Source organism: Chlamydotis macqueenii, chromosome 7, assembly GCF_036417535.1.
Source record: "Chlamydotis macqueenii isolate bChlMac1 chromosome 7, bChlMac1.mat, whole genome shotgun sequence".
NCBI lineage: Eukaryota > Metazoa > Chordata > Aves > Otidiformes > Otididae > Chlamydotis > Chlamydotis macqueenii.
In genome coordinates, this window is record NC_141562.1 from 13,263,782 (window position 1) to 13,289,945 (window position 26,164).

Consider the following 26,164-nt stretch of genomic DNA (forward strand, 5'->3'; position numbering starts at 1 on the left):
TTTCCTATTCCAGCTGTGTAGTTTTGTTGATACTATTTTTATTTACTAATGAATTATGAGTTTCACTGAATACTTGCACTTGTTGTATGTAATGTAGGCATTGAAATAATTGAGATGGCTTTGCAAATTCCAGAAATCTGTTGTCAGTGTTCGCTGTTTGTCTATGTATTTATAGATAGTAATGTCTAGAAAATGCTTTGAAAATGAGCACTGCTTATTTAGAATCTGATACCATATTGCTAAGCAAGTTTGTTTGCTGATTTTAGTAACTGATGTGGGAGAAAACCAGTGAGAAGCCCCAAACTTGAGTGGCACCAGATTTTCACTTCTGTGTTTTTTGCTTTCTGCAATGTTATACTGGGATTTTTGTATTTAGTGTTACCAAGCATGAGAAAGTTAATTTAGCAGATACTACTGCAGCAAACTTTCCAATTGACATTAGTAGGAGCCTTGCCTGTGTAGAGACCGAAAGATTTAATTCCTACTAAAATAAATTCAATTTAATTTGAAAGGTGAGAAGAATAATGAATTCTTATAAAGGTATTTTCTTTTTAAATGCCAAATACATGAAACGTAAGCAATATAAAGAAAACAGGGATTACACATAAGGAACTAACAAGAATAACTTTTAATTAACTTATGTAAAATTAGTATATGGAATGTATTTGGCTGTCCTTATTGTCCTAGCAGCTTTAATAGTAGGACTTTTGGAATATTAGGATTTTTCAAGGCTGACTTAAAATTGAGTGGTTTGTGTCTTGACGCTTGACTGTGAATTCCTTTCTCATTCAGTGTTTTGTTGGTGTTGTCTGTGTTGTATTTTAACTTAATTGATCCTCTGTAGTAAAATTCGGCTCTACGTTTAGTCTTCCTAACATAAAAGTTTTGCTGAACTTGTGAATAAGAGGAAAAATGTCTGTATTTGAAAACGTGAAGGATTTACTTTTGTGACAGATGATCACTGTCTGAATTTTGCAATGCAAACACCACTCTTGTTGCAGTGCTGCTCCAGAACAGCATTGCTGTTATTCCAGTATGTGAGTGAAAGTTGGTACTCCTGTAAAGAAAAAGTGGAAGTTAGATACAGTGTAAATTCCATTTTGAGCTTTGTTTAAAACCATAGGTGTGCCAGCTCTGATAGAAACAGAAGAGACACATCATTTGCTATTTTTTAGGCTTTTTTTCCTCATAAGAATAAGCAAAATATAGATTGCAAAATTCTGAACAGTGTTGCAACCTTGTAGGTTGGTGCCTTAAGCGATCAGCATGACTTATTTTTTTCTTTTATCTGAATTATCCTTATCTGTTCCTTTGACATAGCTGTCGCCAACTTTTCTATTGGTAGAGAGTGTTAGTTATGCCTTTTAGTCTTGTGGCCCCTCATCAACTTTAAAACCAGGCTAGAACACAGCCATAGTATAGACGTTTGAATGTGGAGACTTGTATGTGACTTGTTACAATGTGTATTTGGGACCTGTCCTGGTGTTTCAGAGTGAGGGGAAAACAGGATACGTGTGTGAGGGCTGATTAGCGTTGTTAACTTAGGGTGTTGTGTGTCTTTAGCAGATCAGGTCTGAGAGCAGCTACTGGCATGTAGCAACTTGTAAATAATATAATTGGTTGTACAACAGATGGTTAGGCACTTAAACTGAGTCCTAAATTAAGGAGCTGAGTATCTTCCTGGTTAGATTTAGGAACTGAAAAGTTATGTTACCTTGGCAATTCAGATCTTTCCTGAACTGAAAGGGAAGGAAAATTATTAACTTGTATCTGTTTGGTTCGCATATGGTAATAGCAGGCAAGGTAATTGTGTTCTTGTCCCAAGAGGTTGTAAGACTGTATCAATTTATTTGTATTAAGCATCATGTTTTAAAAATACCTCAAAGAACTTGAATTTGAAAATTCCCATGGATGAAAAGTGCATCAAAACACTGATCAAGATGCTTAAAAGGTTCTTTACTCTTTCTCTGTCCCACTGCCAAAATGTGCGCCATAGTTCCAGTCCAGACTTCTCTGGCCTTAACTTAAAGTCACTGAGTCTTGTTATACTTTTGTCTGCTAGAACAAGGAGCCTTCTGTTATCAGCTTTTCTTTTTCACATAGGCTTAGCTGCAGTTTGTGGCTTTTCAATTTTCTTTGGTAAATTGCAGAGAGTGAGCAGAGAGTGAACTTGAGGCTTTCACTTCAAGATGTTTCAATCCTTTGTGACTCTCGTGGTCCTCCAAGCCCCCTCCAGCATATCAATGTCTTGCTTGAATCGGGTATGCCAGAACTGGATGCTTTATTCCCCTAGCAGGTGCAGGGGAGTACAGGACAGAAAGTAACCCGTTTTTTCCTAATTATATTGTTACTTATGCATCCAAAAGTCTCACTAACCCTTTTGGCCATGAAGTTGCAATAGGAGTTTCTATAGTTACTGTGCAGTTGATTATTGACCATGTTAATGTCCTCCTTAAAGTCATTGCTTTCTAAGAGAGAAACCTGCATTTTGTAAATATAGTCCCATGTCTTTGTTGCTAGATACATGATTCCACCTTTAGCGAAATTGAAATGTGTGCTTGCAGCTGCCTTGCCAGTTAATTTAGGAAGCATCATGTCTGATCTCTTCATTATTTGCTGTTTGTCTGTCAGTATTAATTTCACTATTCTTTCAGGTCATTGCTAAAAATGTGCTATATAGCTGTGATCCGTTCCCTGAAGGCCCTGTTATGAACACTGTGATGGTTCTCCACTTACAGTTAAGGGCCAGGCAGTGCTTTCTTAATGCTATAGTGATGGTTTCATAAATGAGTAGACCACAAGAGACATTAGCTAAGATGGATAAAGTCAAAGACTGAATTTCTTTCATCTCTGCGTTTGAGTTAAAGCACATTAGGGGAAGGTTGTATTAGGGAATACATGTTGCTGCTGATTGTATCATTTGTCTTTTGTGGCTTAATTGAGTGCTGTATTTTCCAGAGCTGCCAGTGTCTCATTGAGTGCTTGGTTTCAATGTTGAAGACAAATGATTGAGTAATTCAAAACACCAGTAAAAAACAAACCAAACCCAAAACTCAAACAAAACAGAAACCACCAAGCAAGACACTTGTTTATGTTTGCTTCTGTGTCAGAAAAAGTACTGTAATGTTTAGGGTTTTTTTTCTTTCTTAACATCCACTTCTTGGGTGTCTGTGTAGGAGAATGGGATGTCCTTCACTCTGTTTTTTTCTTGCTTCTGTTTGTAGCTTTCACAACCTAGAGCTCAGGGTTGACCGAAACAATAATTTGAGTTCGTGGCTGAGAACGCCTATTTTTAAATGGTAATCCAATAAATACACTTCTCTGGGGGTCACCATTTGAAGCCTTTGGAGACAGAATTAGTGTCCTGTAGCTTTTGATTTTGTTAGTGAGTGCATTCCTTAGGGTCTGATAGATTATCTTTGTAGGTGATATTGCCTAAGTTGTTAAATAAGGTGAGCGGGAGGGCTGTGGTAATGGTGTAGGAGAGCAAATGAAGAGAACAAAGATGTAAAGACTTTAAGGCCGTAATGTACTAATTCCTCATGGAAAGACAAGAGTAAATGTAGATAAAATGGAGATGAAACTAGGAGACAGCTAAGCTGTAGCTTGGAGAATGTTCTTTGCTGTTGTGGCTATGGCTGTGAAAAAAATACACCATCAGCTAGAACAGACTTTCCAGCTGTTGTAAGATCCACCTGCTGTGATACTCCAGTTGGTGGATTTGATATTCAGGGGCAGGGGAGTTGGGGGTCAGGGGGAGCCCTCCAGGAAAGCCCGGGCATCCTGAACGATCTCTGCCATGTGTCCCAGGTCGGGTTGCTTTCTCTAGATCTGCAAAACCGCTCATTCCCCTGAGTTTCTGTATAAACTAGTCTCTCTGCTAAAACTTGGCTACATCATTTTGCCAAGAGTAGAGATTTGCTTTGATTGCAATAGCTTCTAAAATGCAGAATTATTACGTGTCCTGTTCCTCAGTGTCATCTGTGAATGTTGTTCTCTTGAGGACTGGCTGTGTTACATTAATAAAGGATCCTAATCTGTTTCTCTGCACAAAGACCTCTAGAAAACATGCGTTACCTGAGCTGCTGTAGAAGTGCTGTATACTGAGAGACTGTTTAATGCCCGTGGTTGTTAATGCAAGTGTGGTGGTAATTGCTTTATGCGTCTGGGTGAGGTTCACCCTGCTCAGAAACCCTCTCAGGCTGCAGCCTTGGGCAGCAACTTCCAGCACCTTGCTGTTCTCTGTGTTACAGTAGTGAAGTATTTTTTTACTTGGAGCAGTGTGGTCCTAAATAGAAGTTTATCCTTAAATGTATTGTTGTATCTGCATTTATTTTGGAATGCAAAAAAACTTGGCTGTACTTCAAAGGTGGCCTATACTTTCCACAACATCCCGCTCTACATTTGTCTCTGTTCTAACCAGCACGTGGCTTTCTACATGGCATTCAACATAAGCAACTGTTTCCACACTTGTGCTCCTCGTCTCCCTATCTGCTGTCCTGCCTGTATCTTATCTCCATATCCTTATATGTTGGTCCTGTACAGTGCAGGTCCTGAATTCCACTGAATTTCTGCATGTCCTGGGAAGCAAAAGCTAGAGACTAGGAATGAATTACATAGGAGTAAATTGCTGCTAGTCAGCTGGCTGGTGCTTTCTTATCTCTCAGTGAAACAGCGACAGCTGAAAATTGGACCATGAATGAAACACCCTGTTCGAATATTGAGTGAAGTATATTTGGTTTTTTTTTCCAAACAGTTTTTCTGACAGAAAACTTCTGTTGCAGTACTTGAGCTCTGAGGAGCTGCCAGCTCTGTGCCAACGTGGAAGGGCATGTGGGGCTGGCTACGTGGCTGCAGACACTGCACCAGGATCCAAATGTACCCATTGCGCTGCAGTGGAAGAGAGATGCAAAGTGCCAGTGCTGCTCACCCACTCATCTTTTTATGTTCGTGAATGTTGTGACCTTGGAAGAACTGTCTTTCAGGTCATCCTGGTTACTGGCACAAGCTAGGAGGTGCAAGTATTTCTTCATCTGTTGGTTACTGTTGTTCTCATGGGGACCTGGGCAGAACCCTATAGGGAGGGCTAGTTATGGGGACTTGGCATTGGTTATCGTGTAACGTGTCACGGCTTGCTCGTAGAGCTATCTTACCAGTGCTTGATCTGGGCATCGGCTGTTATTGCTGGTTTGTGAGAGTAATTGTTTCTGGTTGTATCCTTTAGTACAGTCTGTGTTGTTACCAGCTGTAGAGGTTTCAAACAAGAGACATAAACACATGGCCTGCTCTCTGTTGTACAGAAAGTGTGGAAATGTCTTTAGGGTAGCTTTAGCATTGTATTTTGATGGTGAATTAGTGAAATCTTTGCATTACCTCAGAGACATCTTATGTTAAAAGTTTAATATTAAAGTCTGACCCTTTTCAGAATGGTGAAATGATTTCCTGTAACTGTGCTGGAAGCACTAGCTCACAGACTGAAATTTTTGTGTGTATTTAAAAGATAACGTCTGGTTGAAGTTTAAGTAATACAGCAATGGCTACAGCAGACTGTACGCTTAGGATTCCTGTCCTAATATCACTAACTCCTGTAGAGTCTAAGCTGGAGCATGATTTGTTAGTGTTTTATGTCTCCAGATAGAGTAGTGCTCTCCATAATGAGGAAGAGAGGAAATTGCTTTTATTGATCTGGTTTATTCTTCAGCTTTTCATTACACTTGTGTAAAAGCTTTATAAATCAATCAGATCAGACTTATGTGCTCAACTTCCATGAATTTTAAGACTGTTGCTTGGAATTGTGGTATCCTTTTCTGTATTTTTCACTACACTGGTTTTGGGGTTGGTGTTTTTTTTTTTTTTTGGTTGGTTTGGGTTTTTTTGGGGTGGTTTTTTTTTTTTTTTTTGGGTTTTTTTGGTTTTTTTTTTTTTTTTTTTTTTTTTGGTTTTTTGAGTCCTGATTAAGGACTTGAGGATAGATTGCTCCTAGGTTGTTCAACTGCAAATGGTTTTTGCTGAGCTATTACTTTTGGTCTGCCAGGCTTACACTGAGGAGAAGAATCAAAAGAGCTCTGCCCCTGCTCTTATGTCTGCATTTCTTTTTGTGTTGTGAAACAATAACTTCACATGTTAAACAGAAAAGATCACTGGAAAGTCTGGTGAGAGAGGAAAGAAAGAGGTTTTTAAAATTCTTTGCAGCTCAGTAACAGGAGAGAAAAAGCAACATAGTGCTTGGAAGGAAGAGAGTTTGATTTTTTTTTTTAAATAGATTTTATGATAGTGTTTATTCTATGTGTGTAAAAAAAAAAAAAAAGAAGAAACAAATCATGCCAATGATATGATTAATTTGATTCTTTTTTTTTTTTTTTTTTCTTATTGCACCTGGGCAGCTTCCAGTAATGTTACTGAAAGTTATGATGTATGAGGAATAATTCTATTTTTAAAGTAATCCCACTTTACTACTGGGGTCTTATTGGGGACAGAGGGCATGTGTGCCCTACTAGCAGATTAGGAAGTACCTTGAGTATTTTTTGAGCATAGCAGTGCTTTTGGGTCAAATGAAAGTATTTTATTGAGGAACAACATAGCTGAGAGAAGTGTGATACCTCTCATTGCTCTCAATTTTTGGGGTTTCTTTTTTTGTTTTGTAATACAATGAGTGACACCCTCTAAAAATGAAGGGAATACAAAAATGTGGAATAATTCTTAATAACAATTTTACATGCTTGAGAACTTGTGGGCTGAGAGAGATCTTAGATGTACTTTTGCTGAAGGAAAACTCAGCAATTTCATATCATAGTTCTTTCTGAAGTTAAATTAAGATAATTGAAATTCAGCTTTTGCACAGTTATAGCATTGTAGGTTTTTACTTTTCTCTAGTGGATCCTTAAAATATTTTCTGGTACAGTTGCAGAGGCCTGTGCAGTTACTTCTGCTAACAATAGAGCTGCTTAATGGCTTTTGTGAATCCCTTAGAAATTGCTCAGTGATCCCCTGGGTCTGTGGATCATTAATTGAAAATCACCAGTATCCAGAGGAGTTCAGGCTCACAGACCCATTAGCATCTGTGGGTAACAAAAAGGCATTAAAATAAGGTATCTGTCTTTCTTAATGTGATTTCCATAGGTTTGACTTAGCTGCATAGGTGCTGGGCGTGTTTTTACATAGCATTTCCGTGAGAATTTATAATGTTTCTGATAATACCTAGGGCATGCTGTAGATTCCCTGTTTTGTTTTTTATCACTTGTGAATCAGTTGTGAGGTGAACGCTGGGCTCCAGATGGAGTAGGGTCTCTGTGCCTTGTTTTGCCTGCGGTTTTCTGGCAATTCTGTCTTGATGGTTATGATTAATCATAAGTATTTTTCATTTGTTCTTCTTAATTATTTTCTCAGAGAAGCCCATGTATTTTAGTTGGTGTGACACAGAAACATGTCTGGTTTAACAGAATGTTTTATATAAAACTGGGTGCTATTTTCTGGGAACTGCTAAGATGTACTGTGCCGATGTATAGGTAATTAACTAGTTGTATTGCTTATCTGATTTGAAAAGCAGTACTGGTTTTCTTATTAAGGAGAGCTTAAGGCTACGGAATATTTAAATAATTCTTAGATCTTACAATAAGATTAAGTTTTAGCACTGTATTGTGACTTAAAAATTAAATTTGAAAGAAACTTTAATATAAATAGAAATAAAATTTAATCAACATAATAAAAATTGTATTCCTGCCTTTATTGCTGTTTCTGCCTGAGTTCTTGCCTTAATGTTTTTTTTAAACTTCAGTTGCATAACTCCTTACTTCATAGTCATAATCCTGTCTTTAACGAGACCCATATATGTACTCTTACCAGGCACTTCTATCTAGATTTTGCGTTGCTTCAGCCACATTAATAGTGTAATATCAGTGAAGATGAAGAATATATTTAGCTAAATATTAGAGTTGAGTTTACCAAAATACTGATAATGATAGCTTATGTGAGAGACTGTCAGCAACCTGGAAGTTACCATCTAAATACCAAAGCTAAACACAGTGTTTGGAGGGTAAACTTTCAGGTGAGCTATTGTTAATTGGCTTATTCTCCATTTTAGCTTAGGTTATGTGTTTTTTTTAAGGACTTGAAACTAAGCATGAAACCAACCATTCTTGCTCAAATGTCCCACCAAGTGTTGTATCAGTTTGTTGGTCTGGCAAAATAGGTATAATTATACTAAATTACTATTAAAGTTTCTGTGGTACGAGCCTTTAGATTTCAGTCCTGCTTTGAACTTAAAGGAGGCTTTCATCTGCTTACGCAAATTCATTAAAAACTGAGTCCTTAGATCTGATTCTGAATGCTAAAGTCCTTTATCTGTGCATTCATTTCTTTAGTCTACCACCACCACATGCACACACTTTCTTCTTCTGCCACTCCAACAGTGGAAAAAAGTAGCTATAAATATGGATAGGGTCTTTAGGCTTCAGAGTTTTTTATGACTTCCTGGATTTTTTTCCAACGTCTATGCCTGTGCTTAATTAGGATATTCCTCATATCTGTCAAAGTAGGGTTTAATTGCTGTGAATCTTATGCTTCTTATTTTTAATGTTTTTGAACAGCTGTCACAACAATTTTTTTATTATTATTTTATAGGCTAATTTAGAAAACAAACCAGTAAATGGCCGCAGACCAGAACTCATGGAATGCAGTATATGTGGTCATGGTGAAAAATACAGGGTGAAAACAAACCAAACAGTACCCATTGAAAATGTGCAGTCTAAGGAGAAAGAAAGAATGACGGGCTTAGAAGTGGAGAAGTGGGCACATAACGAGAAGCCATCTTTTGGTGTCTATGTCAACGGAGATATCCATGGAACTGTGGCAGGCAACGAACACTTGAAAAATGAAGACAGTGGAAGAGCAATCTCTCCCAGTCAGTTAGCTGAGCCAAAAAAATCATTTGCACAGGCCATCAAAAATGGCATAAAACCCCTACATTATCCACCAGTGGAAGCAGTTGCTTCGAAAGAAGCATCCGTAGAGGAAAGCACAGATTTGAGAAGTAACTCCCATACGCAATGGACAAAGGCTACCAATCTGAATAACATAGTAAGCACTCTGACAACTGGTGTTGGCTGTGTTCACCCAGAAAAACATGGAAGTGTTTTTGTGAAAGAGGAAAACTGCACTTGCAGCATCTTTCAGGATTCTGATAAGTCAGTTTTGCAGACGGGTTCCTTTTCGGATCTGCAAGAAAGCTTGTGTTGTCCTCCACTGCCTGAAGAGGAAGCGCGTGTAGGGAAGGATGGCTTTAAAGCACCTGACGCAGAGACACAGCTTGAGGATTCTTCTCTCCAGCCGACTTTCTTGTCCCTGATTAAAAACAGAAATTTGACTGTAGAGCAGGTTGTAGCTATTGAAGCTTTAACACAGTTATCCGAAGCCCCTTTGGAAACAACTTCACCAGCTAAAACTGAAAGTACTGAATGTACAGAAGAAACAACTTCCAGCTTGCTTCATAGTTATAAAAGGGATATTTCATCCTCCTTCACATCTTCCGCATTAAAAGAAATCAAAGACACTTACTTACAGAATGAACAACAGCTCTTGGCTCACTGTGCTCACTCGCAGAAGCAGCTCCCTAATAAGGCAGTGTTATACAACGGCCAAAGTTCAATTTCTGAATTACATGATAAACCTGCCAATCTGGCTGGTGAGATGTATAAATTACAGTTATCCTCAAGAGACACCAAAACTTTATCTGACTTAACATCTAACGCAAAATCATTTTCAGGATACACTACCAAGAAAAATTACACTCATGATCCAATCACCCTTGCACGGTATTGCAATGTTTCACGTAATGTCCAGCAAACAAGTAACAGCTTGGAAACTCTTGGCCAGTTAGAGCAAAAGCCAACCTGTAATGATTTGAACTTGGAAGCTAGTGCTTTGATTAAAGAAGGAGGAATTCACAGCCAGGATGAAGAGGACGTAGCTACACAACTAACCCAACTTGCAGCACTAATTGAGTCAAACCGGACAAATCCAGAGCAGAAGAATGACATAAAGGCATCGCTGCTTAATCTAATATCACAGGAGAAGCAGCCAAAGTATAACCAAGATATGTTGCAGAAAAAAGAATCCGTATTTTTCAAGCATAATTATAGTTCCTTACTGTTAAAGCAAAAACAATCAACAAATAAAAAAGGAAATGCTGTACCATGGAAACCAAGACACAAAAAGAAGCCTCAAGAAGCGCGCTATCAACAAAATAATCAAAACCAGCTAGAGTTGTTGTCATGCCAGCATAGTGAGTTACAGGACATTTGGATATCATCAAAACTGCACAAGCTTGGTCAAACCGTGCCACAGGACTCCCGAATAGCTTCATCTGAAAAAAAATCTCCAAGAACCAAAGTACAGAGAGCACTGAATCAAAATACTTTAGCATCACAAGAGAAAACTAGATTATTTCTCCCACAAACGCAGATAAAATACCATAGATGTTTACCTGAGGTACCGCAAGAGAAAAAAAAAGACAGGTTGTTTGGGTGTGAAGTGGTGAATGAGCAAACCAAAACTGCAGGCTCCAGTGACCCACTAGGCATTAATTCACTGAAAAATGAAGTTGTTGCACGTAACCAATATAGCGATCTGGCCTCCTGTAATCCTCTGGCTGTTTCACAGTTGAAAACAGCATCCTTATTGAACAGACCAAGTGAAAACCTACAGATGTTTACAGAAAAATGTAATTCTCAGGTACAGCAAACACCGAATGTCAGTCAGATGCATCCTTTGTCTCAAACTTTTGATCAGTCTAATCTGAGAGCTAACGAAATGCGTAGTGAAGACAAAGCCTATATTCAGCAGGGTGCTGTCGAACAAGTAGATCTGAAATCGCAGGTGCTGCCTGTTCCCTGTGGTGGGGCCCAGGTACCAGGTGCTGTTGAAGCTCTCAGGAATATGGAGTGCACGGGCGGAGTGACCGTTCTGACGTCAACCAGTTTGGGTACTGACCACCCACAGAGCACAGGCGACTCAGGGTGTTCTCCAGCAAAAAACACGCTTAGCAGTTTCCTTGAATCACCTATGAAGTTTCTTGATACCCCTACAAAAAACTTAATCGATACACCTACAAAAAAAGGACAATCTGAATTGCCAACTTGTGACTGTGTAGGTAAGTCTTTTTGGTGACTTTTGTCTGTACCTTTCAGACGGAGGTGTGTTCATGTTGCTTTCTGTAGTGTAAGGAAGTGTACTTGACGCTTAGCTGTTGCAAAAGGATCAGTGTTTCACCATTAGGAAATGTGAAGAAATTATTTTTTCCCTTTCTGTGACTTTTACCTGATGTTCTTTGGGCCTTCAAAACACAACAGAATTGAGTATTTTTGATACTGCAACTGGCAGGTTTAAATTCTCTACTTGGATTTAAACCCAGCAGGAAAAGGGAGTTTTTCTATTTGTTGTTTTGTTATTGCTGACTTGCGTTCTATGTGAATTTATCTGCAGTATATCAGATTGTGATTTTTATGGCCTGGAACTAGGTTTTGCCTGAGATGGGCCAGGCAAAAATTTCCTCGTATATTGTCGTTGTTGCCTGAATACTCTTAGATAAGCAGCAGGGCATAGTTGTGGGTGGTCTTGTTGCTGTCAGTGTTGGTCCTGATGAAAGACGTCAGTTTGCCTTGAAGAGTCCACATCATAAGGCTACTAGATGCCTCTCATTGCAGAGAGGCAAGGTGTGGAGTTCAGGTGAGAAAGCCTCCTACGTAATAATTTTGTATGCAGGATGAGATGTCGGACCGAACTCAGTATTGAGGATTTTCCAAATGCAGCTTGACTGATGGTGTTAGACATGGTGTGTTTCCAGACTATCAAAGTGCACAGATGGAAAAACAAGTTAGAGACTTAACAACAAATTGTACACAGGCAGATTGTTTCATCTTTGCTCATCTTTGCTTTAATGTTCTGAATCAACAGAGTGCTAGTGAAGAGGCCTGGATTATGTTTTCTGTTCTGTAGTATCTGACTATCAGGTTTTTTTTTCTTTTCTTAATTCTCCTTTGTCTAAAATTGAATTAATTATGTTTTCCTACCAACAGAGATATTGGGAGGCTTACTTAGTCAATACATGCCAGCTCCTGTAATGAAAACTTGTAAATAATGCAAAATATTACTGTAATTAGGATTACTTTGTAACATAAAGCAAAAATACTAGTAGATTAATAGGAGGAAACAAGTATAAAATAATTTTGATGCTTCTGAGGAGAAAAATCTGTCATAGTCTTTATTCCTTACATTTCAGGGACAAATTTTATGTGTTGTAGTTTAATTTTGAAGATGTTTCTGTAAACCATTTCTGAACTTAATTGTAATGGTGTAAATAAATTTTGTGTGTGCCAACTTCGTCTTCTCAACCTGCTTACAGAGCAAATTATAGAGAAAGATGAAGGCCCATACTACACACACCTTGGGACAGGACCAAGTGTTGCTGCTGTGAGAGAAATAATGGAGAACAGGTAAGGAAAATTCAGCATTTAATGCTCACAGTATTTTTGACTGTCTAAACAGGAAACAGGAGGAGCTGTGAGAAATCAGGTGCTATGTTTAGCTTTGTTTTTCTAATCTTTTTGCAGTACTCGTTTGTAAAGCATTTTCCTGTTCCGATATGTGTGAGATGAGTACTAGCATTCCAGTTCCAAGCTTGTGTGCCCTTTCTGAGCACACAACTCTAGGGTTGAATTTCAAGTGCAGTGTGCTCTTAGGTGCCACTGAAGTCAGTAGGAATGACAGAGATCAGCAGCTGGCAGAATTAGATTTTCTAGCATCCTGCATGCAAAGAAGCTGTGGCAGACTGGACAGAAAGGTCAAATTAGTGACTAAGTGCACTAGAATTTACATGCAGATAACATTTTCTTCCCCAAATAATGTCTCCTTAGTGCAGAAGCTTGTTAGCAGAAAAGAGATGTCAAAAATAACTCTTGCAAATAGGATTTTAAGTTTAAAATTATTTTTTGACATTACCAATATTTTAGTTTTCTTCTGTTCTCAGTAAAGTAAAAATAAATTTGTTGTTATTGTTTTATTGAAAATGATTCCTGTTTTAAAGTGGTCTACATCAGTTTTTTTTACTCATGAACTTTTTTAATGCAGGTATGGAGCAAAAGGAAGTGCAGTAAGAATAGAGGTAGTGGTTTATACGGGAAAGGAAGGAAAAAGCTCTCAGGGGTGTCCAATTGCCAAGTGGGTAAGTTTTTATGTTACAGCAGTAAAATTGTTTTGTGTGGCTTGTAAATATCAAATGATGACCTTGAGCTTAAATATAATCTGATCTTTAATGAAGATCTGATTCTTCATTTAATTGGTCTATGAGTCTGCCTGAATGATGAAGCTAAGGAAAACAATTATTTTTTAAAATTTAGCATATAGTGCTCTGTAATGCTGTGGATTGAATGAGTGTGAAAGAGAGATGCTTAATAGAGCTAGCAGAGATGACCGAATCAAAGGTAAGAAGAACCTGACAGTGTCCGAAAGTTGGAATGTTTAGTGAAATATGTTATTGGGAAGTGTGAAAGAGAGAAAAGAAGGGATAGTTGCTTGAGAGAGTTGGAAAATTATCCAGTAACATTTTTTAAAACCCTTCTCAGTTGTATGAACACTGAAGAGAAGAGAGTGTGATGGATCAGGAAGTTCAATCTCATATGCCATGGAGTTCATTCCTATTTTTGTGGAACTGAACTCAGTATTTGGAAATGTAAATGTTATGGTGATAGGTTTCACCGAAGTCTTGTCTCACATTGCTTCATAGGAGCCAGGAAATGAGGTAACAGACACAAGCTCCAGGAGGGAGCTTGGAAAGAATTGATTGTCCTTAATCTTTGCTGAAACCGTCAAGGGAGGTAAAAAGTAGACGGGAAATCTTGTAAACTGGGTTTTGGAAAATAATAAAAGAACTTAGTTGTTAAAAGAAAAATATTTACTACTGTATTTAGGAATTTCAGACTTGATTGAAAAAACGATGAAGATAACTGTACAATCTGTAGGCTAGTATTTGTAACTACATGACAAAAATAACGTTATTACACATGGGATGTGAATGGTATTGCATGCTAAACATTTACTGCTTATGTTTGGAACAGTCAAAATGTGTTTTTCATACTCAGTACATAAACTGGTTTTCAGAAAGGAATCCCATATGTGCATGTTGCTTCAGATAATATTTAATAACAAATCAGCATCCAAGAAAAAAGATGGTAAAACTAATTTTATGAACAACTGACCTAAAAAGGATGGAATGATTTTTCTCAGTGTTTCAACTAAATAAAACACTCGGATTTAACAGAGGACAGGAGTTAAATCTTACCTTAGAAATAGTTTTGAACAGTTGAAAGGAAGGCACTTAAAACTCTTAACTTTGTTTTTTCTGTTGCCAGTATCAACATACTGTCTTTTATGTGAAACAGAAATGATAGATTTTATTGTATATCTGCATGGCTGTAGGTGTCCAACATGTGTGTACAATATGACAGTCAGAAAGCACTTGGATGCTTACAGAAAAGGCTGTTTTAAGGTATAGGGACTTGCTCTCCGGTTAGTTAGATTTCTATATGTAAAGTGTTTGTGGGAGTAAGCTTTCATGTTCATTTAGCTAAAGTCCCAATCTTATATTGTGCAGCAGTGACTTTTTTTTGTGTGTGAGTTCAGACGTAAAGAGGATGAATGCTTTCCCAAGTCTGTCAGCTGTTACTGTATGATTGTTCAATACAAGAGGGGGAAGGAAATAGCTGAAATCTCCTCTGTAGAACTGTTTCATCCTGTATAGAATCCCCATTTTGGGGTTGGTATTCTTAATGTGTTGCGTTAACTTCTCATTGTCAGGGATAACTTTAATCCTTGTAATGGAACATGTTTGCTTTTTGGCTATGACCAAAGAAACATAATTGTGACATTTGTTTGAAACCATATGGAAGAAGTTTGCTGTGCTCTCTGATAATTGCAGTCACAAGGTTCTGTGAACTGCATAGAGACTTTCACTTACTCATTTACAGTGTACTTTGGGACAGACTCATTTCTGCTTTGCAGATGGACAAGCTGTTGCCCTTAGGGCTCCTGAGAGGCTTGCTGATGAGAGCACCATGATGGAGTTCTGCTGAAGCAAATATTATAAGAAAAAATTGAATGTATCTGATAATATTTTTCCCAATTAATTTTCCCCATTTCCACTAGATAATTTTGTCTTATTGGCTCATTAGAAACATCTTTAGGTCAGAGGAGGCTTTAAAAATACCTGTGTCCATACATTTTTCTGTTAGTAACTGCATTTCATAATACTGCTTCCCTCTGAAGTTGTTTTCACTGAAGTGGCTCCAAACATGTGCCTGATGTGTTAAACATTTACTGAGACAGGCTCCTTTCACCAAACAGAGCTCAAGTTTTCTTCCTTAGATTTCAGGTTACCGTAAACTTGCAGAACCTTTTCTCTTTCAGAGAAGAAATATTTGTCTCTTCTGTATCTTTTTGATATGTACTGTTTTAGGGTGATACTTTGTCTGGATCTGGACAAGAATGCTCCTATTAGCTGAACCTAAATATTATCAGTAAATACTAGCTAGGGTGTGAAACCTTGTGATAGTTGTGTGTGTAAGCGTTCCATTGACACCCGTGTAAGCTAAACTGCCTGCAGTGAAGATGAGTTGCTACTGTTTTCACTACCTGCTGTGGCAAGGAGGCTGCTTGACTTCTAATATTTTTATTTTTTTATAAATCAGAAATTGTATCACCTCATCTTTATATTAAAGCAGAATTAATAGAGTTTTGCCAGAGATTTCAAATGTGTAGATACCTATGTAGGTGATAACCGTGTGATTAGAAAATAACTTCGCATTCTGTGACACATGCTGGGGTAAATGTACTCTTTCTTTTTTCTTTGGATTTCTTTGCTTTTCTGCTTTGTCCAAGTTCATCATACTTCTCCATAATAAGGTAAAGAAATAACCCTTTGAAGTGCTGAAATTACTGGCCTGTCCTCCTTAGTAGCCTGTTCATATATAAAAAAAGGTCCATGTTACTCTGCATTCCCTGTAACGAGCCAGTGATAAGTGACTTGACTCATATAAATTCCGTTGTTTTATCAGTGCTTTAGCTGGTAATGGATATGTTGTGTTTGGGGTTCTTTTCTGCTCTGTGTCTGATAGTAAATTACAATTACCTCAATTTATGTGAAATAGCTTATGAATTTGTTAGTTGCTCATGTGTAACTCACTGTAGGCATCATCCTGCTTCACTGAAGTCAAAGATACGTGTCCCTGACCTCAGAGGAGGTCTGCTTTGGGTTTTAGTGTTTTCTGGATTAAACCCGTTTCCTGTGGATTCCTTCTCCTGGTTTCAGTGGATGTTGGCCTGGATCAGCTAAGCTATCATTGCTATCTGTTATCTTTATTCAGAGCTGCATTTTTAAGGCTCCGGGTTTGAATAAAGACAAGAGATAAGTGGTAAGAAAGGCCAGGTCAGGGCGAAGGTCCTCCTTGCCAATACCCTGTCTCCAGCGCAGACGGATAGCAGAAAGGTGTAAGAGCAGGGCAGCTGCCTCCCAGAATCACTTAGTGTCCAGTAATTCATGGCTCTGTGGTTCCCTGAGCTGGACCGCAGTGCCTTTGTGTTCACTTGCCTTTCGTAAATGTTGTCATCTTTATTTCTCCTTTTCCTTCCTATTGTCTTATGCTAGGAATATTGTGCTGGCATAATGTTTTCAGCTTTGTGCTCTTTTCCCAGTAATTCCTAGCAGTTGTTTTTGCTTTTTTCTCTGTTGCAGAGCAGTGATTTGGCATTTTCATAGCGCTTTCTAACATTATGCCAGATTCTCATTCCTGCATGGTAATGGCCAACTCAGAGTCCATCTCTATCTAAAAATAGGGTTGTTTTCACCATGTGCATTAAATATGCACATCTACAGTGAATTTTATCTGCCATTTTACTGCCCACTCAGCAGTGTGAACTCCTCCTTCATTTGTTTGCAGATTGTGCTTGTCTTCGCTACTCTTAATTGCTTAGTGCCATCAACAAATGTTGTCATCCTTTTATTTACCCTTAACAAACATGCTGAAGAACAGAAGCTTGAACGCAGTTCCACAGAGCTCCCATCAGAGACATACCAGCTTTTGTTTAATTTCTTTTCACTAATTATTTATGTGTGGTCTTTTGATTTGTACTGAGAAACATTAGGGATTTTTTAAGATATTTTTTTTTTTTTTGTCACTGTTGTCCTATAACCACTTTTGTCAGGGCTTTAACTGCTTTAACTTCAGAAAGAAATCCTTGGCTGTCCCCTGTGAAGAAGGTTTCTGACATAAGAATCTTCCCAAACTTCCTGTTTGTGAACACAGCAGGAGTGGGTTTTCCATCTTTAGCTTTATCTTCCCTGAGTGCCTTTTTTTTTTTTTAAAAAAAAAAGCAAAAACCAAACACTTGCATGATCTTTTGACCCTTCAGATTCTGTTAGCCTGCTGGTGGCCCTAATTTGTTTGAAAATACAGTATTATGGGGCTTTTATGCCTTTTGCAAGTAGTCTCTCAAACTCTTTCACTTTTGTACTGTCTGCCTTTTTTGGTCCTACATATATAACTTGACAGATCTTCATGATCTTTAATGTAGTGTTGGTTGTAGATTAGTAGGATATATAAATAAAAAAAAAGAGTGGATTAAAAATGGATAAAAAAGCTGAATACAAATACTTTTAAAATATAGTTAAATTTTAAATTATAGTCTTCTTTTCAAGATCTGAATTTAATATGAGCTGCTGAAATGAATCATTTTTTTAAAAGTAATGCTTAGAAAACCCACTGTTATAACCAAGATTTTATAGATCATTGAACTGATAGGAATTTGTAGCTAAATGCCAGAAACTACAATTTATTGAGTGCTGAATGAGCCTTAAAAACAATAGATTCTTCTGCAGATGCAGAGAAGATGATTTTTTTTTCCAGTTTGCTAGTTTAGCTTGAGATGAGAAAGTGATTGAAATTGGGAATTGAAAAAACTAGAAAACTGAAAAGTTGTTCCAGCTTCTAGGCTCTCTACTTATAAGTTACTGTTCGTATTAGAAGAAGTATGTAATTTATTAAAGAAAATGAACTGATGAATGAGCTTTGCTCTGCAGTGGATGATAATTAGTAATCAGCTGAGCTGTCAGAGAGCCACTTTGTCAGGACGTCAGGCACCTGTAAGCAGACTCTCTGATGCTTGCATCTCTGTATCCTGCTTGGCAGTGAAATGGTCAGGAGGTCTGGTGCAGCACTGCTAGCTAGGGGATAGTGAAGTTGTGCTATTTGTAATATGATAGAGTGGGGAATTTTGGAAATCTATTTGAAAAAGTCTTTAAAGTAAATTCTCCTGGCCACAGGTTTAAGTAGAATGTGCAGCTCCATTCTGCTTTAAACAGCTTACTGTCCTTCAAGCTTTTATTTCATTTATTAAACCGTCTTTATCTTTAAATTGTGTTCTCCATAGGAGAAGTCTGGAAGGAAATTAATTTTGGCACATGAAGACAGTGGTTGGTGGGGGATTTGTTCACCCTTTTGGACAACATTGTGTTAGAGCATCACTTTATTGCCATAATGTTGCAATACGTTTAATTTAGTTTGTGTAACAGGGATTATAGCTGTACAGACACTCTTGTCACAGTTTGCTAGGAGGCATATCTGCTAAATATGGAATTAGAGGAGTTTATTTTGGACAAAAATGTTTGTAACATTATTCAAAGTAAAGTTATTCTTTAAGTGCTGCAGTGCTTTGAGATTCAAAATTATTAGAACCTTTTATATGGCTTCTGAAGGAAATAAAAGTGTTTTAATAGTGTTTAATATGAAGAGCTACTCAAGTATTTTAATAAACATGAAACAAAAAAGCTCTGTTAAGGTAAATGAAGTCAAGTATTTTAAAAGAGCAAGCATTTAAGTTGCTATTATCACTATTTTAATTAAAACAAATGGGATGTCTGAACAAACTGAGAGAGTGTAGTTCCCGTTGTCATCCATATCGGGCAAAGCGCAGTTTAACATTGCCTGCAATGTAACAGAAAAGGAAGATTGAGGGAGTAGGGAGGGTAAGAAGGCAGTGGGAGTCGAGACTTGAATTTTGTCCTCATTTCTGCAGTATTGTTGGCATGATTATAGAAGAATCATTTAACCTGTATGTACTGCAGTTTACTCATTTGTAAATGGTACACTATTGCTTCCAGTAGCAACTTGAAAAAGGTGTTTGCAGATAATTGCAGATACCACACTTCAGTGATATTCCTGTAAAAGCAGCTAAGTAACTTCGTAGTATTATGATTGGCAGTAACTATTCTATGCTAACTCTTTTCGTGTAGTCTGCTGGTACTCTTGAGGAGAGAGAATTTAGGGAAATGGAACTTATTTCCATTTTAGTATCTCTTAGACATGCTGAGAATAAAAGGATATAACATTTTCCAGTAAGAAAAGAGTTTAATGTGATTTAATATGTGTGTAGGGGTAAATTAGGAAAAAGAAGGGCAGACTTACTTAGGCAGCAAATAAGAACATTTCTTTTTCCTGCTGTTACACAGCATCATCTGCTAGAAGAGCAGCAGTTTTTAACAGCACTGTCCTCTCACTTTGTGCTGATGTAGATTATTATGGAGTTGTGTCTTAGCAGAGAATACTGTCCTGCATAGTGAGGACCCCATACACAAACTTTGTGCAGAAGCAAAATCTGCCGATTAGAAAACTCGGAGCCAGACTGTTCTAAATGATTTGCCTGTTTCAGGAAATTACAGTGAGCAGTTAAGCTATACGCTCACTTTAAAATCAACTGCTGGTACTCTGCAAAGGAGACATGGTGATTTTACTGAAGAAATTCAGAATGGGCTGGAGAGGGAGTATTGCAGTGGAACCACATGGAGATGAAATAAACCTAAAAGGACCTTTTTGTTGGTTCCATTATCCTTTTCATCCAGTAATTTATAGCAGTATATTTAACTCGCAATTAAAATTTTGTCATATTTGCTAGTGGTGTCTGGTTTATATCGTGTTAGAGTTAACAACTACTCTGGTGACCCTAAATTGGAAAGTAATTTCTCATCCATGTGGTAATTCAGCGTCTGGTATGCTGAGCTTCTGCAGTCTGACTCTTAGCTACTTACATTAGTCATGTACGTGCTAATTTAGATAGATTGGCTTATGTTTAAGGACATCAAGTAATTTTTATTCACAGTGTACTTATTCCTTGTTCTAGAGCTCCTGCCAAGGGTTGAGACAGTTCCTTCAACAATCTAAAAGAAATAATTCAAGTAAGTAGAACTCAAGCATTTGGACAGCTGAAGCAGGTTTTATTGATAGCGTAACTTTACCGATGCTGTTCAATACATTCAGAAATGGTTTGAAAACAGTGGGAAACGCTGAGGTGATAAACTGCTGATGATACAAAGTTATTCAGGATAATGGAGAGGAGGGACAGATATCATGATGAGCAGAAGCGACTTATGATCCAAAACAAATGCCCATTAAAATGATAGATAAACCTCACTTGATAAATATAAAATTACACAAAAAGCAGAGTCTTGTAGTTTCATATACACAGTGATGGATGCTAGGTTGAGTATTACTGCTTGGGATAATAGTTCATTAGACATCAGCTTCAGTGTTCGCTAGTGATGAAAACAGCAAAAGGCACTGGTGAAGATTACTGGGGAGGAATAAAGAAAATGTGGAACATGCTGAAGTTCTGGTACCCCAGCTCTAAAAGCACAGCAGAAATGGGGAAAAACAGGAATAGGTACAGACTACCCAGCGTGGCAAGGAGAAAAAGGGAGAAAGAGTTCTCTGAAGTGTTTGGTGGCATGGAAAGGTGAATAGCAATCTATTATTCACAGTCTCAACCTGTATCAAAATTAGACGGCACTAGCAGGAGGTGAGCTCAGCATGAAGAAAAGGTGATGTTTTATCTTTCCTGTAATCTCGAATTAAGCTTTGCCCAGGAATGTGGTGGATACTAAAATGCTGCATAGATTTAAAGTGAGTGGACAAATGCACAGAAGGCAAATCCTTCAAACCCTGGGAGAGAGCATGTCCCCTGAGCTGCCGGCAGGTGGCTGGAAGGCGCCTGGCAATTTTTGAGAAGCATCTTGACATCCAAGGGCTGTTCCTACAACTCATCCCTCGGCAACTGCTGTTAGTCACTGTCAGGATCAGAATAAGGCTGGACAGTCCATGTCTTGCTCTTGTATTCTTCAGTTCTTTATTCTTGTCACCCCTTTCTGTCTTTTTGCTGTCCTTGTATGCGAGGGAGAGAAAAACTAACTTTTCTGCTTGTTTATCCCGTAACTGCTGCTAAATTGCTGGAGCTAATTCTGATGGGTATGGCACTTCAGTAAATATACTCTAGTTTTTGGCTCATGCTTTCTGTTGAGAAAATTGGGTTAACTTCTACCTTTGTGGCTTGTAGAAACAGAGGTTTAGCTGTGGTATGTTGCCATCATAGCTGTTGATTGGATTTCTGTCCTAGCTGGCTGGCTGTGGCTCACCTTGAAGGATTGCTCATATTCTCAGATTTTGCCATTTGAGAATATCTGGGCTACCTAATAAAATAGATTACTTGCTGCCTTTAGGTGTACACATAAACAAGATAAAATAAAACAAGATAGCAATAAAAATGCTGAACAGGCGTGGTACAGAAAGTGGTAGTGGTAAGTGCCCGACTACAGCATGGGAGGGATGTACAAAACTAAAGTTTGGAAATGATCAGAATAAATTAGCATCCTGCCCAGATCAGGAACCTACAAAGATAATATTTGTGGTATTGTGTGTCCAAATATCTATGTGCATAAGAAAGCTGTTTGGAAGGAGGTGTGTCCCGTTTCAGTTTGTCTGTTTGTCCTAGATGTGGTTATGTTAGCCAACGAGTGAGGGAGCGGGTAGCATGTTACACCACTTAACAAATGATTAGTTTCTCATTCCTTTTAAATGCATTATGAACGAAAATTAAGCAAACTGAGGTACTAAATTATTTACTTTATCGTTGTTAACTACAACACATAAATAATGAGTATTACTAACAACTTTTGGAGATAAAATTTGCCAGCTGATCTATGTGTTGTTCACAGTCTGAGGAACCGTTCAGGGACTTGCTCTGTTTTTGCATGTTTAACTTAATATTTGGCATCTCAGTGTTTCATAGGTAAGCAATAAGTACACTGGGAATTACTTTTGCAAACTTCAGTAGCAAATAAATATGCATTTTAAATTATTGCATAAAGAATTGATTAATAAATTGCATTATTATTGTATTCTCTGTGTCTGTGACAGTATACAAATTCTGTTTGCCTTACTGAGGAGCACCACTGTTTCAAATGCACGCTGAAAAGAAGAGAATAAAGTGAACAAAAGCATAGGCTGAGATTTTATATATGGTGCTCTCCTGATGACATCATTAAGGTGATGTTGCTGATGTGTGAATTTAACAAGTGTAATGGTTCCATCCAGTAAAGGGAGAGGGGGCATTTGGTTAAAGCACTGTATAGTTTGGGGATGTTTGAGGGTGAAAAGATCTTGGAACCATCCCGAGTAACTTCAGTCTGCAGAAACTGTAATAGAAATGAGGAATAAACTAGAGACAGCTAAAGAGTAACTGAAGAAGTGGTAGGTCAACTAAAGACTTACTCACGTCCATTACTTAGAAAAACAGTAGGAAATCTAATGTGGAAGCACATCAGGCAAAATCTTAATAAGCAGTACACAGCTGGTAGTCATATTTTGGATTGTACCAATTACTCAGATAACCACCAGTTTAGTAACAAAAGCAAATGCAGTTCTACTTTATTTTTAAAGTTTTACTTTAGCTTAATATGTATGTACATATAATACAATAGACATAATTTATTGTGGAGTTCAAAAGTTTGATGTAGCTGGGCATGGGAAAACAAATGACAATTTGGAAATCAACTGAGTTATATCAGTGTTATTGGAACTAAGAAGTCAGCAAGTGAAGGAGTGCAGTGGCATTTTCCCCCACTAGAAATATTGTTAAATGATCAAGAACGACATGATGTTTCTGTTAGCTGAATTTATGCTGTAGTTTTTCAGTTGTCCTGCTCAAATGTGTTTCTCTGCATATCCAGTGTCATATTGCTGTGGATTTATTATTATTACAAAGGGAGGCTCTGTTTACTGCTTTGAGCATGTCAGTCACGGCATGTGAAGGGGCACCATCAATTTATATGGCAAAAGCAACACAGCTCCAGCTATGTCTGCGCTGTCAGGAGCTGCAGGCCCGGAGGAACCCTGATTGTTTTGGTGCAGTTGTGTTCTTCTAAGACTGTAACAGGTGAGAAAAGTGCCTTTTCTCTGGTAACAAAAGGACAGGAGCACTCCTGCTGTAGTAGGCAGATGAGCATATGGTGTAACCTCTTAAGAGCCACAGAAAATAAGTTCAGATAACTAATAAATCCATTAGCTACCTTTGTGGCCTGAAAGATGATGGATCATAATATGTTTTTGGGTCCAATAAGTGTATTGCATTCTTCACTGCATACGTAATGAAGCAAATTCCAGCTATGTTTACCTCTAGAGAAGTGTAGTGTTAGTTTAGAGGAAACTATTAAATTTCCTTCCTGTCCATTTGTCATTTTTCCTGGACTGCGTATTTCCAGTTTAGAACTATATGAGAATTCAAAAAGGGCAACCTGGTGTTGTACTGAGAAACTAAGAGGTACCAGATTTTCATACTGAGGTTACGAAGTCTAGAAACCAAACAAAGAGAAAAGAGATTAAAAGCATCACCCTTCATGCTGAGTAAAAAATGTAAATTCCTCTCCTCCTGACTGGAAGGAACTCTGCTGCCTCAGGAATGTACAAACTCACATTGATGTGAATAACCTGGATTGTATGTCAGCAGTAATAGATTTTCTGTATACTTCACTGAAATGTAAATGAGTTGCATTATTTTTCTTCCTTTATAAAAAATACAGTAGTAGTTGGTCAGTCACAACCAAGACTCCTTTTGAGGAATGGTATCTTGGATGCATTTGCTTGTTTTCTCATTAAGTTTAAGGCTGACTGTAAGACTGCATGATTAACTTCAGAAGGGTAATATTTTCTCTCTTGAGACAAATTAACTTGAAGCTTGCTTCTTCCTGCTAAGCCTGCACAGGTTCCCTCTGAAACTGCTCATCTATTGAAAACCTTTTCATTTGCAGATTAATTGCAAGCGTACTTTGGTCCCCACTTTTAATGAGTTCAGATAATACAGGTATTCACAGCTGATCAGGCTAGGGGTCACATATGAATGACAGCTGCACATCTGGCAACGAAGAAGCTTTGACATTAGTCTGGTAGGGGATATGCCTGAAAACTCAGATATTTGGAGGCATTCAAAGAGCAGGTGAAACTCCCTTGCCTTCCTGCTTTTGTAGTCCATGACTTGTAACATGTCTATGGGAGTTCTGCTGATGGAGAGGCAGTGGTGGGTGGAAAGCCAGGGTGACCGGCTGCTGGTCCTGAGTGAGCGCATTGCTAGGGAGCTGGCAGAGAATATCTGCAATGTGAGGGCTCGCCATCTGCACAGAGTAAGGAAGAGAGACTTGCTGCTCCCTGTCCTATGTACAACAGGGCTAAGGAAGGGGATTTAGCCTCTAATGCCTGAGACAGGTCCAGGCCTAATATGCTCGAAGCTTAATGCTGCAGTCTTCATGCCTTTGTTGGAGGTCTTGTACAGGCTATCCTGGCTAAATCACATTTGAAGAATAGATAAACATATTTTCAAATATTGTGTTCTTGTATTACTTAACTTTAATGCATTTTTTTGGTCTTCTTACAATGCAACTTCATTTCAGATTGTGATAAAAACCTAAATATGTGGGAGTAGGACTGTCTTTTTTTTGTTTTAGTTCAGTGGTGTATTGTACTGTTCCATATTGTGTTAGTGTTTTATGGATAAGGTTGACAGATTGCTTTGTGTATCATACAGTTTAGTAAAAGACTTCACCACTCTGCTAAGAACGTTAATGTAGGTCATCTAGGGATATGTTCTGAAAAATCTCATTGCTTCTTTCTCTAAGAACACAGTTTATTTTAATTGTGTTATTGTAATCTTACTTTGCAAGCTGGGAACCATTTTCTGCACTGATACATAACTGCAGTAACCATCCTAACTCATGTATACGTGTGCTTTTCTGATGTGCTTTTAGGTACCTGCATTCTGGGTTCTGTATGTTTTCTGTATTATTTTCAAGGTAACTTAGGTTCTCAATGGATCTGTTGTCTCAGGATTATTATTTCTTTCTAGTGGTTACTTTCCTCTTAATGCATCTTTATTGTTTGTGCAGAACAACTGCAATATTCCTCCTCCTGTAAAATGTACTGCTGTTTCTTGTACAGGTAAAAAGGCCACACAAAATCATGTTCTACGCCAGACATCAGTATGTGATGCTGTCACAGTCCTGCTTGCTGAGGGACAGTCTTTGGGCAGCAGTATTTCTTACTCTTGCAGGCTTTACGTTCCCCAGAGAAGAGGGGAACACACGTTACGTGTTTCCTACACTTAGCAAAGAATAAACGAAATTATTCTTCCAGGTGATACGAAGAAGTAGTGATGAGGAGAAGTTGCTGTGCTTGGTGCGTCAGCGTGCAGGACACCACTGTCAAACTGCCGTCATCGTGATCCTCATACTGGCCTGGGAAGGGATCCCTCATCTCCTGGCTGATACGCTGTACAAAGAGCTGACACAGAGTCTCAGAAAATATGGCTGTCCCACGAGCCGTAGATGTGCGTTAAATGAAGAGTAAGTTGCGTTTCTAGTAAATGATTGTTGTGTTGCCTGTTGAATGTTCTGCAATAAGTAACTTGAGAATTCAATAGTACAGCTAGTAAAATAAATACACAAAAGCTCATTTAAAATTGCAAACCACTAGGTGTCATTTCAGCATAAAACTTGGTTCTTGGCTTTTTCTAGAGACCAGGCTCTAAGTGATGGTTGTACATGCTATGCCTAGGGAAAGGGGTGGCAATGAATGTCTCTCCGGGCTTTGTGCACGCTGCCCAAGGCATTCAGTGCACCCTTTGCACACATGGCCATGCTAAATAGCTGCTGAGGTAATCTGTGACTTCCACTGCTGTGCCAGTGAGTTGAGCCAGCCGGTCGGGAGAGGAAGGCACGCTGCCTGCCTTCCTGCAGGTCATTGTA

The 26,164-nt window shown here is 38.3% G+C and overlaps 1 protein-coding gene across 1 annotated transcript in view; it reads left to right on the forward strand.

The window, feature by feature from the left end:
- The window catches only part of TET1 (tet methylcytosine dioxygenase 1), a 61,714-nt gene that overhangs the window by 13,824 nt on the left and 21,726 nt on the right, over positions 1-26,164 (forward strand). Inside the window, exons 3-6 of the mRNA XM_086752767.1 lie at positions 8,620-11,146; positions 12,398-12,488; positions 13,123-13,216; positions 25,554-25,762. Of these exons, the coding sequence (XP_086608893.1) occupies positions 8,620-11,146; positions 12,398-12,488; positions 13,123-13,216; positions 25,554-25,762 (2,921 nt within the window). The remainder of the gene's footprint in view (positions 1-8,619; positions 11,147-12,397; positions 12,489-13,122; positions 13,217-25,553; positions 25,763-26,164) is intronic.